The sequence below is a fragment of the Callorhinus ursinus genome, unplaced genomic scaffold (assembly GCF_003265705.2).
Source record: "Callorhinus ursinus isolate GAN/ISIS: 27379988/994484 unplaced genomic scaffold, GSC_fseal_2.0 scaffold9, whole genome shotgun sequence".
Taxonomy (NCBI): domain Eukaryota; kingdom Metazoa; phylum Chordata; class Mammalia; order Carnivora; family Otariidae; genus Callorhinus; species Callorhinus ursinus.
This window is the reverse complement of record NW_027397071.1, coordinates 47,733,073-47,746,840: the sequence shown is the minus strand read 5'-3', so window position 1 is coordinate 47,746,840 and position 13,768 is coordinate 47,733,073. Positions and strand designations below refer to the sequence as shown.

General features: G+C 37.7%; 1 protein-coding gene across 4 annotated transcripts in view; it reads left to right on the top strand.

The window, feature by feature from the left end:
- Nucleotides 1-13,768, top strand: part of PDE4B (phosphodiesterase 4B) — a 420,748-nt gene that overhangs the window by 60,575 nt on the left and 346,405 nt on the right. The window contains exon 1 of one of the 4 annotated variants that reach the window (XM_073896589.1): nt 3,218-3,597. The exons of 1 other annotated variant lie outside the window; for it this stretch is intronic. In XM_073896589.1, the coding sequence (XP_073752690.1) occupies nt 3,362-3,597 (236 nt within the window). In that variant the 5' untranslated portion in view covers nt 3,218-3,361. Of the gene's footprint in view, nt 1-3,217; nt 3,598-7,865; nt 7,889-13,768 lie in introns of those variants that run through there. 2 more of the 4 variants (XM_073896584.1, XM_073896585.1) reach the window with 2 other exon arrangements.

The window sequence follows — 13,768 nt, the reverse complement described above, 5'->3', positions numbered from 1 at the left end:
CCTAGGCTCTCTAAGGGCACATAAACTCTGTTTGCTTTCTTCTGGGCTTTTTCTCCAGTTCTTCTGCCTGTCTCTCTCAGAACAGTTTATTCTTTGCTGAAACATAACAGGGTATTATCTGCTTTTACTATGCTTTTGTGTACTTTTTCTTAGATACCATCTCCTGTTTCCTACTTTCTAGATTCCTTTTTGACTTCAATATTTAACATGGTGTCGAGTTTCTCTTGGGCATTTTGGCTCTAGAAACAAACTTTCATGCATTTACCTGTGGACAGGCATTTCCTTTCTTTAGAGGTAACTAATTCAAACTTCAAAATAGTATGATTATCGGGGCACCTGAGTGGCTCAGTCATTAAGCGTCTGCCTTTGGCTCAGGTTATGATTCCAGGGCCCTGGGATGGAGCCCGCATTGGGCTCCCTGCTCTGCGGGAAGCCTGCTTCTTCCTCTCCCACTCCCCCTGCTTGTGTTCCCTGTCTTGCTGTGTCTTTCTCTGTCAAATGACTAAATGAAATCTTTAAAAAAAAAAGCTTTAAAAAAATAGTCAATCTTTTAAGTTTTACATCTCAATTAACTGTCTTTGGTATTCCTTAATGTTATCGAGACTAGGTAGAGTTAACAGACTTTGTTTTGAGAATTTTATTTCTTAGGATGACTCTCAAAATTTCTTTAACTGGGACATTGGCTTGTCACGATGGGCAAAGTGAAAAGAGTAATGTGAAATGTCACATAATGTCACATAAATTGCCAGTAAGAATCGAGAAGTAATTACAATTGCATCATTATGCTGCTTCAGGTAAGTGTCTGGCAACATTTCCTTATCTGAACCCCAGTTTACATACAGCTACATCTAGGTTATGAAATTTGCCATCATTTGGGAGAAAAACAATCCCTGAAATGCTTACTATATTTTGGCAGCCTCAAAAAGTGAATCTGAGAAAGACCTTGGTAACTTCAAATTGCTTTTTTTTTTTTCCCGCAAATGAGTCATTCTGAATATTGGTAGGATCATATATTCACATGTCTCAGCTTTTTTTTTTTTAAGATTTTATTTATTTGACAGAGAGAGACACAGTGAGAGAGGGAACACAAGCAGGCAGAGTGGGAGAGGGAGAAGCAGGCCTTCCACGGAGCAGGGAGCCCGATGTGGGGCTTGATTCCAGGACCCTGGGACCATGACCTGAGCTGAAGGCAGACGCTTAACGACTGAGCCACCCAGGTGCCCCCATATGTCTCAGCTTTAAATCACATTATCATTGGAGGAAAGTCCTAGCTTTGTTTTCATCATGCAGTAAATAATAGGTACCAGCCATATTTTCTCCCATGATATTACTAACAATCCATTCTCAAATAGGGCAGTTAAAATATATTCAAATATATAAGGAAGATGTGCTAGGGCCTAGCTAGACAAACTGTTTTGACTCCTCAGTATCATATAATGAAAGAGTGCTCTCTTGGGAATCAGAAAGCTTGGACTTTATCTTTAGCTCTAATGTCAACTACAAATATGACGTGGGACAAGTTACTGAAGTTCTCTGGGACTGTTTCTTTGTCTTTTGAAATAAGGAGCTGAACAAGGTGAATCCTGGGATTTATTCCAACACTGAAATTCCCTAACTGCTTTTGTTCATGAAATACTTCTAGTGTGTTATTGCAGCATCACTATCTTCCCAAGATAGTACCTGTACACTAGGAGTTTCAATCCTTTCTGTTAGAGTTGACTGACTTCCCCCAAAGGCTGGTGTGGGGTTTATCTTTTCCTAGGTCATCTTCTGCTCTTATTCGGTCCTTCGGATATTCAGCCAGAGTATATGACATATGTGAATGACTTTATAAAGGTGGAAGCCCTTACACCTTAGAGGAAAATTAATGTCTCCCTTATTCCCTGAAGTCTTCCCGTGAATCATTCCTTAACTGCCTCTCTTGCTGACTAGCCCAAGTTCTGCTTTGTCAAATTTTTGTTAAAACTGGCCGGCCCTGGTGGCAATCAATGCTGGTGCAGACAATATCCGTACACTTCGAGCAGCATCATATTCTTTTCACTTCCACTTGCCTTTTGTAGTCTAGGAGCTGCATTCCAGTCTATTTCTAAATGAAATTTCAGGTTACAATGATCTACTTTGGAACTTGAGAAATTATTTGGATTCCCCTGCCTATACATCCCATTTGCATGCCCTTGTGAACAAAGTACACACACACACACACTCACAGACATAAACTGTCTTGTACACCTGCCTGTGTGCATGCGCGCGCGTCTGCGTGTGTGTGCGCACACACACACATACCTGCAAATGAGCACACACAGTTCTTGACTTTGGACTCTGCACTTGGCCGGGCCCCATCTTTCCCGGTTGTTACCTCCATTTCTGTTCTGCAAAGCTTTGGCTTTCAGAAGTGACTTTGCATCTAACAGAGTGGCTGCTGTGGGCAACCCTTGAACAATGAGCTTAAACAGAAGAATGAGGGTAATGTTTATTGGAATAAAGATTAGCCTTTAAATTCCTCAGGGGAATGAACCAAATCCAGTGTTTTCCTGTTAGCTGATTTTTTTTTTATATTGATGCTGTTTTGGATCTTCTGGAGAAGGGATAAAAAAAAGAAACTTCAGCAGATCAGCTTTTTCATTCAGAAAATGGAATTTGGGGGGCTGTTTTAGTTAGGCTTTTTTGATAGTCCCCGATTTAATGTTTTCACTGTGATAAGAACAGTAGCTTTACAAATCTTGTGAAAATCTGAGCGATGGAGGGTGTTGTTGAGGGGGAAACAGAGTGCAATTATTTAAATAATCCTAGGCCAATAAGCATTTGGTAGGTGGAGTTACTGTTGTGTGCATTACAGGGCAAGATAATTCTGAATGAAGACTTTAAACATCACACATGCTGGACGGGCTGTAGTTCTGCTTTTTGTGCAAACAAAACAAGTGACTAGGTGCCTAGGTTTTGCTGACTACCCATTAGCGAGTGCAGCTTGTGTGATAAGATTTTAAAAATTAGCATGTAAAGGATTTATCAGAAGCCCTTATGAATATTTCATGAGTTGATATATTCAGCTGAATGAATTCAGTGAGTGTCAGTGTGTAGCTTGCAGACAAACCTCATCCACAAGGAGGCTACTGACATAGGAAGCACTTTGGCGCATTTTCAGAGGCAAAGCCAGGCTGATAAAGCTCCTTGTGACAGTCTGACTTGCCATTCTTCGAGTATGCTGCTTTTGCTCTAAGCAGCTCATACACGGGAGCCGCAGCTTCTGAAATTAAACTGGAAAACAGTTTGCAGACTCCTCAGCCTCCTAACCTGCAGCTGTGTCTCTGCTATGTTTGAGGTTTTTGTTTTGGGTGGTGAAAGCCAGTGCTGCATATAAGACATGACAGCCAAAGAGTCTTCCAAAGAACTTACTGCTTCTGAATCTGAGGTTTGCATAAAGACTTTCAAGGAGCAAATGCACTTAGAACTCGAGCTTCCGAGACTGCCGGGAAACAGACCTACATCTCCTAAAATTTCTCCACGCAGTTCACCAAGGAACTCACCATGCTTTTTCAGAAAGTTGCTGGTGAATAAAAGCATCCGGCAACGTCGGCGCTTCACTGTGGCTCATACATGGTAAGACGGGACTTGGAGGTGTCTGCGGTGCTTTTCATTAGCGGCTGTGATTCAGAAATGTAGAAAACAGAACATTTGAATTTTGTTCAGAATGCATACCATGAGTGTGAAATGACTGGAGAGTGGGTCCTCTGAAGAAGACATAGTGCACTGTGTATTAAATTATCATTGTGCTGCCAAGCTGTTTCCAGATAAAATAAGCCTTTAACTGTGGGGAGTCTTTAAAATTACTGCTTATAAAAAAAAATACCTAGGCGATTCTAGCTAAATTAAATACTGAAGGAATTGTAAACCTTCAGTTTTCTGTTTAATCTCTGTTGAGGTGAGGGCTGACTTTTTTGGGGGGGTGTCTTGTGGCTGTTGTTGGTGATATTTTTTAGTAGTTTATTTTTGATATGAGAATTAATGTTTTAATCTTAGGTCTAATTTATTTCTTATGATCATGTATAAAGTCAAACTTCGTTATTGCATTGCCATGTTTGTAGTGTAGAAACTAGTGGGTTTTTGATCTATTGACTTTACTTAGGGAAAAGGAGAATCAAGTTCCCACTTCTGAAATGACATGGTTAATTAGTCTTATTTGGATTCAAACTGCTATTATCTTTTAGAGCCTCTTGTAAAAAAAAAGTAACTTCAAATTCATTGGCAATAATAAATAAATTCCCCATTTACTTAGGAATGGCAAGTAAATAAATTCAAGAACTTTCTATAAAAATTGCACTGAGTCTGCCAACTTTAACATGTATGTTACATACAAGGGGTAGCTTCCTTAAATCAGTATGATAATGAAATGTAAGAAAAAGCAGAATAGAAAATAAATAAACTTTCATCATCAATGCTAGGAAATTTCAGATTTCTCTGAAAGATATATTTTCTTTCAGATTAAGATACCCTTCAAAACTGGGTATCTGTATAGTTTTTATTTAATAAGGACCATAGCAATAAAGGGAGCTAGTACTTCTTACAGACAGTTCTAACAGTGATTTTTTCGACTGCATGTTAGGTTGCCAACCAACATCATAAACCGAAGATATCTGGATTTGCAGATTAATATTTACTTAAATTCTGCTTTCTACTCATCTGAAGTGTTTGTCTCATCCACTGCACAGTGCACTGGCAAATTCAACTTACTCCTAGAAATACGTAGCTTGCCTTTGATGGGTACCACAGGTTTAGCTTAAAACATACTTTACCAGCTAAAAATGATATGGTTATTTTTGTTTTCTGAAAATGGACTGTTGTTCATACAATCGATTTATTGGATAATTTTTTTTGGTCATCTTTTTGATGAATTGAATCTAATTATAGTCTCATACATAGAATGCACGTGATTATTTTTTAAAAACCTACCAGTGGCAGCATATGTATATAGAGATTTATATATAAGTATGTACTGAAGAACTCCTTTCTCTCGTGGTTTTCTCCACCCCTAATGTGAGTATTTTCATATAGTTTTCTGAGTAGTATTACTGAATAGGAGAAGGGATGTGAGTATAATTAATTCTCATAAAAAGAACAAAGATGGAAAATGTACAATTAACTAATAAACTTGTATATTTTACTACTTGTATGTTTAACTACTTGTGTTAATATCAAACCATTATTTTGACCAAAAGGACATTTAATTTTAGTAAGCTAATTTTCAGATAATGGTAAATCTTCCTGAAACTTTGGTAATATTTTCCTTACTGTAGAGTTTCTGAATATAATAATGTGACCTTTCTTTTACTGAGAATAGATTTTTGATGTGCTAGGAACATGAGCTATAAATACTGGATTTTTTTCTTTTTCAAAAGAACCCAAATCTTAAAGTGATTAAAGAGCCAGTTTCACTCACGCATTATACAAATTTTCTTGCAGCAAGTTACAAAAAGAACAATTAAATGATAGGTAATTTATGTTCTTGGAGTGATCTTCTAGCTGAGTTAAAACAAAAATTTCTACAAATTGTCAACCCTCCCCCCCCAAAATGCATGACTTGGTTATAATGTACCATAATATAGGTTTAAAGAATCCATTAGTCACCAAACTTACAAAATTAGTTATGACTATGATTCATTTTCACTTTTTCTCCCTCTCAACTCACACACTCCCCTTCTCATCATTCTTAGTAAAGCTGTATCAGTTTGTTTCCAAGTCCTGATTAAGTCCATATTTACATTTATTTCTATTGTTTTATTTCAATGTATGTTTAGTATTTTTCAAATTTATTTTCATGAAACCTTTCTTTTTAGAAAATATACACATATCTTATGTATTTGAATGACTTTTTTGCTTATCTTAAAAATTGTTTTTTTAGCATCATATGTAATAGTTACATGAGTAAATAAGAGCATAAGTATGTTATTTTTGCCTCTTTGTCATGATGAAATGTAACCATCCTTTCACGATCAACGATTGGTATTTTCCAAACCATGCATTTAAGTTAGAAATTCCAAGATATGCACTTAGAAGTCTCTAAAAACATGTTATTACTTTACAGTAGACAGTAGGCTTCTTTTAAGAAGACTGGATTGTTTTGATTCCAGCATTGAAATTAAAGTAATTTTCATGATGATGCTAAACAATGTAGAAGATGCAGTTTATGTCCAAACTCACTGAACAATTTTTTTTTATCTTTAGTTATTTGTAGATTTCATATTTTGGTCAGATGAACATGTAGTTCTAGTTTTGAAAACCCAAGTTATGAAGTGTGGGCTAATGGCAGGAGATTGAAGAAGCACTTGTGAAATATTGACTCTGGGATTATTTTTAAAATATCTGAAAACAAAAGTAGATATTCAGTGGGTTGTCACTAATCAGAATATTTAAACAATCCTAAATCTGGAAGGAATTTGGGTGATTATCTCATTGCTTCCTTCTATCCCTGGGCAGACTACAATTACTCCATCTTTGACATATGGAAATCTGCCCTATTTTTTATGACTCTGGAGAAAATAGTTCTATAACCTCATTTGGTACACAATCTCATTACTTCATGGTCCATGTATTAGAAAATTCTTCTGGATGATCAATCTGTATATAACATATAATATTTATAATCTGATTTTTGGTCCTCAATGAATACTAAGAAAAGACTTATAAGAACCTGCATGAGGGGTAACTGGGTGGCTCAGTTGGTTAAGTGCCTGCCTTCGGCTCAGGTCATGATCCCAGTGTCCTGGAATGGAGCCCCATGTCTGCTCAGCGGGGAGCCTGCTTCTCCCTCTCCCTCTGCCTGCTGCTCCCCCTGCTTATGCTCTCTCTCTCTGTGTGTCAAATAAATAAATGAAATCTTTAAAAAAAAAAAGAACCTGCATGAATCCAAAGATCATTATTAACTGGTTCCATAAAAACTATTTTTTTTTTAATACCCTCAACATACAGAATTGAGCATTGCTGTGAGCAAGAAGAAATTCTGGTTCAACCTATAGGGATTCCAACACCTACTATATTTTAAATTCTTTACTAGAATGCTCATATATATTATCTCATCTAAGTTTCGTTTGCAATATAAAAGTACTCTAAATTCATGTTCTTTGCAAGATTACATGTTGTAGATATAAAAAAATGTTTTGAATTGCTTTAGCTTCTTCCATGCATTTCTACTTTGTTAACCATTAATTTGACTTTGAATCACCATCCCAAATTTCCAAATCTCCTTGGAGTTCTGGAACCCAGTAGTAGATGCCACACTCATTGTTAGATGATATAAGAAAATATAAAAAACACATCTTACATTGCAGAGTGCCAGTGAAATGTTTAGGGAGTTGGAAAATTAATGCCAGAGTCCTTAGGTCAACATATTATTTATCCCTAACCCTGACGGGTTACAACTTCTGAGGCATAATCTTATTTTACCTGGCTCCTGTGGCCTGCTTTCTCCTGACTGGCACCTGCCACAGTGTCCAGCTTATTCAGCTTTCTTTCCTTTGCTGATGTTCTCACTGCAGTCAGTGGTTCTCCTCCACCAACAGCAGAGTGATGCTCTGTGAGGAAAGTTACTGGTGATGGCCTTCGCTACATCCTGGGCTCACCACACACTTCTCCCTACATTGTCCTCTTTTTTTTTTTTAAAGATTTTATTTCTTTATTTGATAGAGAGAGAGAGAGAGAGAGCCAGCGCACAAGTAGGCAGAGTGGCAGGCAGAGGGAGAGGGAGAAGCAGACTCCCCGCTGAGCAGAGAGCCCGATGCGGGGCTTGATCCCAGGACTCCAGGATCATGACCTGAGCCGAAGACAGACGCTTAATGACTGAGCCACCCAGGCGCCCCTTCTCCCTACACTCTCCTTTTGAAGAGCAAATGTATTGGTGAGCACCACATTCTGTCCATCTATTCATGCTTGCCCGTGGGAATGTGCCTGCCCAGGGAGCAATATTCCTTCACGTGGAGTTAGTATTAGAAAAAAAGACTTGTGTTTTTCTCCCTTTCTCTCATTTAGTTCTACCTATATCTTGGGAACCTTCCCTCATTTTAACAAAGGTTCATGAAATGTGTACTCTTGTGTCTAATAATTGAATGCAAGTGTATGAAAAGATGTCGTTCATACTCTACAGGAGCTTATACCTGACAAGACAAAACTGAAATGACTAGGGGAAGAGTAAAAATAGACCAATGAATATAGTACATACCTGACTTTTCTCTAAATTTTAGGCACAATGTAGGCATAAACGTATGCAATTTAAGCCTAGTTTCTTAGCTAAACCTACTAAATCTGTGTCTTGTATTCTTCTTCAATTTACTTGAAATATTTCCTAGCAACATTGGAAAATTTTTGAGAAATACCTGTGTATTTACTGATTGAACAGTTGATTGAACAAAACATTTGTTGATAGACTGCTGTGCTCTAGGCCCTACTCTGGGTTTAGGAGATACAAAATGAGAAAGATAGAGCCCTTGCTTCAAAGAACTCATGTACCGCCTGGCAAGCAAACTTATGAATTAATAATTAATCAATGTTATGTAAATAATGCTATTGAGGAATCATGCCTCATTTGTCATGAGCGCACAGAAGAATTAAAGACCACTAGAAAGTGAATCAAGGTGTTAGGAAAGGTTTAGAGAAGAGGACATTTGTGTGGGGTCTTGAAAAATGAGTAGGAGTTTTCTGGGAGAAGAGTGGGCAGGAAGACCGTTTTTTGGTCAGAGAAATAATAGAAATAAGGAAATTCCATTAATCCATAACAATAATAAGAGCTTACATTTATTTAGCACTTGCAATGTATGTGACATTATTCTAAATATACTTACTTATTTAGTCCCATGAAAAGCCCATGAGTTATGAGCTATACGGTATGATTACTTCCATTTTATAGGAAAAGAAGTGATGCACAGGGAGGACCCAGGGTTACACAGCAAATGAGGGGCTGAGCTGGGATTTGACTCAGAGCATGGGGGAAAGTGAGCAAAGTTCACTGGAGTCACAGCATGAGATGCAAGGTGGCAAAGATAGGAAGTGCCTGTAGATCAGAGCCGTACTTTAGAGATTCCACTATCATGAACAAGACTTGGGGCTTTATTCCATCATCAGTGAGAGCCACTGCAAGGTAGTGAGAAGGGGATTGCCATAAATAGCTTTTACTTTGGTAAGAGACTTGGCAGGCATTGTGGAGAATGGATTGGTGGATGAGGAGATTAGAAGCCAAGGGAAAAAGGAGAATGTGCATTTGAGAGTAATGACTTCTAATTATTGTGTATATCCCATAACATTGAAAACAGTGCTGATGACATTCTTTACGACTTAACAAATTACTGTTTATGGAAAATGGGAGGAAAGTATGTAAATTTGGTATCTCCTTACATTTATCATCTACATCCTGCATAGTACTAGCTGATGCACACTATCCTCAAATGCATCAAACAATCGGAGCAGAGGTGCTTGGGAGGATGGTGCTTCTGGAAAGACCCTAGTGCTCAGTCCTAATTTACTAGAGGTGCTTGTGTTTTATTTTGTGTATATCCTGGAGGGTTTTTCTGTGTGTGTGTGTGTGTGTGTGTGTGTGTGTGGTTTTTTTGTTTTGTTTTGTTTTTTGTTTTTTACAGAAATTATCTTTGTTTATGGACTGAACTGAATACCAGTAGAAATCTATGCCTCATAGCCTGAGTCTATTGCTTTAATTAAAGCAAGCATTTTCTCAGTAATGCAAGTCTATAAGTGGTGTTTTCCTGGTCTTTTAGTGTACACAAGTCTTCAGTATATTGAATTTTTTAAAATACTGTAAAAATACTTTGTAAAGTAATGATGACAACTCCCAAGACACATGCTGGAAGGTGGTCTGGCAAGCATGCCCACTGTCCAGCTGCTAAAGTTTATCCCCCGTTTGGGAAATACCATTTGCTTTCCTTTCCCGTTCTTCCCTCTTTTGTGGTCTCCCAGTTTTTCTCCTTGAATGTTTATAGATGCTCTCTTCTCTAACATCACTGTAAAGACACCAGCAACATTATGCTTGAAGCATTTAAATGACTCTCAGGAAAGAATCCCTAATGCTTACCAGGGTTTACCAGGCCCAACATTATCCAGCTGCAGGCCACCTGTGACCTCATCTCTACTCTCCTGCTATGGTAGCCTTCTTCCTGTTCTTCAACAAACCGAACCTGTTTTCAGTCCTGGGCCTTTGCACTTGGTGTTCCTTCTGCCTGGAAAGCTAGTCCCTTAGATGTTGACATGGCCCACTCTCTTAACTTCTATTCAGGCTTCTCTTAAAATGTCACTTGCTAGAGAAGGCTTCTCTGATCCCCTCCATCTAAAAAAAAAAAAAAAAAGAACCCTTTACTTCCCAGTCCTTTACTCTGCTTTATTTTTCTTCTTGGCACTTATTACCTGAAAAGACATGCTCATTTGTTATATTGGCTTTTTATATTATTATATTGTTTTTTTCCCTCTGTTATCTGTCAACCCTTCTAAATTAGACGAGGGCAGGGATTTTGTCTTCTTTACTACATCTTAAATACCTACAAGCAAGGCTGGCACTTCATAAATACTTGTTGAAAAGATAAAAAAAGGAATGGCTCTGATTCCTGTTCTTTGCTCTTTATTCTTAGAGGGTCTTTCCTTTGGCCTGATATGAGGGAAGAGAAAAGGAAGCTTAGTTAATACTCATTCTACAAGTACTCCATCCATCTCTTAATGGTTGTGTTCCCTTTCTGCCAGGAGGGCTACTCCAACTTGCTAACTATTTTGTGCTCTATGATATTGCAGATGCAGGCTTAATTACAATATCTCACTAGAGGCTATGTGTTTTACATGGTAGCCTGTTTAATTAAGCCACTTGGTACAAATCATACCACCTAGCCTGTAGTGTTATAAAGTAAATATTTGTCCGGAGCACTGTACAATTATTTATTTGGTTATTCTTCATGCATCAAATAGCACAGTTGGTGCTTCAGCTCAGGAAAGCTCTACATATCTCTTATTAACTGTCTAGATGGAAGTGTTGTACAGAGGAATCTATTTGCTATTTGGAGTTTAAAACGTTTGCATATTATATGTAAAAATGTTTAATTATCTATGTTTTCCCACTGATGCAACACCTAAAATATTAACAGTAGCAAGAGCTATGGCCATTTGAGTTTTTTGTGGGATTTCCCCAGAGGGAATTCGGAAGCAAGAGTCCATGACTTGCAGAGTGAGGAAATTGTGAATTAATAACCCTTGCTCTTTAGAAAAGACATCAGCAGGAGTGAAAATTTTCACTTGGTGCTGTCTCATTTTTTCTGTACTTTGAGGGTGAGACCTCTGTTGCTCCTAGTAATTTGTCTGACACAGATATGTTTCAATCTCATTGTGTACTTTAAGTTAAAAAAAAAAAGTAATTTGTTGACTGTCTCAGATTACTTCTTGCTAGAACTGAGGCATTTTCTCTTTGAGGGAGAATGAGAATGACTGCTTTAGACCTTTGGGGGACAAGAACACCTGTCACGTGGCATGCTCCCCTGACAGACCCACTTGTCCTCCTCCCTACACCCCTCATGACTCAGGCTTACTGCGAATTACACAGATTGGAAATAAAGGGGCAGGGGTAGTATGGCTTCAAGAAAATGGCTTTCAAACTGCATTTTCTGGAATATCAGTGTGTTAGGAACCATTTTAGGTATTCCTTGAAAAATAGGGTGCTGACGATCTTTTTCCTGGTCCCAGGTGAATAAAACAACATGGATGACTGGAGCCTTGGAGAACTTTGGAGGTGTCGCACATAGATTCCATAATATCCAAGTACTTGAAAACCCAGTTTAAGAGATTAAGGAATGGAGAGAGAAAAAACTTCTGTGTGTCTTTGCTTGGTAAAGTCATAGAGATTTGCAGACAATTTATAACATTACAATTATATGCATCTAAAATGTCCAGGAAAGGACAAATGAGGAAGGTGGAAGTGTCTGGGTCAAGGAGAGGTCATTAGGAGTGAAGATTTTTTTTTTTTTTTTTAAGATTTATGTGAGGGGCTCCTGGGTGGCTCAGTTGTTAAGCATCTGCCTTCGGCTCAGGTCATGATTGGGATCGAGCCCCGAATCAGGCTCCCTGCTCAACGGGGAGCCTGCTTCTCCCTCTCTCACTCCCTCTGCTTGTGTTCCCCCTCTCGCTGTATCTCTCTCTGTCAAATAAAAAAAAAAGATTTATTTGAGAGAAAGAGAGAGAGCGAGTGAGAGAGCGAGAGTGGGAGGGAGAGGAAGAGGGAAAGAATTTCAAACAGACTACCCACTGAGCATAGAGCCTGACAGGGCTTGATGTCAGGGCTTGATCCCAGCATCCTGAGATCATGACCTCAGCTGAAATCAAGAGCCAGGTGCTTAACTGACTGAGCCACCCAAGCGCCCCTGAGAGTGAAGATTTAAAATTTAAAAAATTTGAAAGAGTAGCAGAATGAACACCCTTTACCTAGATTTACTAATTAGTAATGTTTTTCTACATTTACTCTATCTCTGTTTCTCTCTCCATATATAAAACAATGTGTATGTTTTCTTTAGTTTGAAGAGAGCACATTTAGATGGAGAGCAGTAGTTTGGGGATCAGAAAGAGTCTCATATTTATTTATTTATTTTTAAAGCATTTACTTATTTATTTGAGAGAGAGAGAGAGAGAGCACGAGAGGGGGGAGGGTCAGAGGGAGAAGCACCTGCTGAGCAGGGAGCCCGATGTCGGACTCGATCCTGGACTCCAGTATCATGACCTGAGCTGAAGGCAGTCACTTAACCAACTGAGCCACCCACGCACCCATCATATTTATTTTTAAAATATGGAATTTTTTTCCATTCCATCAGCATGTTCTCATATCATGATTTTAGTTTAATTCTTAAGAGTATACTAGCATACTGACAAGTTATAAATAAGTTGTGTCCCCATTTTTAAAGTCAACTATTGGAACAGTTAGTGGAGGGTTAGAGGCATCTATAATAGTTTATGGCTTTTCCTAGTGATAAATTGTGGTTTTAGGTGCTTTAAACTGTTTCTAAGATGATGGATATCTATAGCATTTAAATTTTCTTTCCCCAAGAAGAGATGTTATTTCTTTTTCTAAAACTATAAAACTGGTATCATTAGAATGGAAGGTTATATAATGTCTTTATATACTATACATGAGGTTCTATGATTGTCTAATTTTGATGTTATCTTGAATTTTATTTTTTACTATTAATCTTCATTTTATGTTACATTGTCTGGAGTCAAGAAAGCTAGTTGGTATTAGTATTTTTGTACTTGTAATGTACATTACAATGTACAGTGTAATGTAAAGTACAATTTTAGTACTTGCTATTGAAATTTTAGATCACTTAATTGTATTGGACCTCAGTTCCTTCATTTGCAAAATGGAGAAAATAGCCTTATGTTTAAATATTTTCAAATGTAATTTATTTTAAAAAACATACCTATCTGGTCTACTAGCTGTCTTCTAAGAAGTATATTAAAGTACTTAACACAGTACTTCATGCATTATAAATCACAATACATGCTACTGTTTAATTAAATAACTTTCTAAATCTCTAAACATACACAGACATTCACATTATTGTCAGCCGTGGTTGGTAAAGCAGAATTATTTTTCGTTATTTGAAAAGCATCACTGGGTATGGACTGTGCCAATTTGAGAGTGAAAATTCATGTGAATTGGCAAAGAAATAATTTTATAATATCCACAGTGTGACCATTCCATATACTGAAGAAACAAAATATCATTTATTTATTATCATGTGATAAT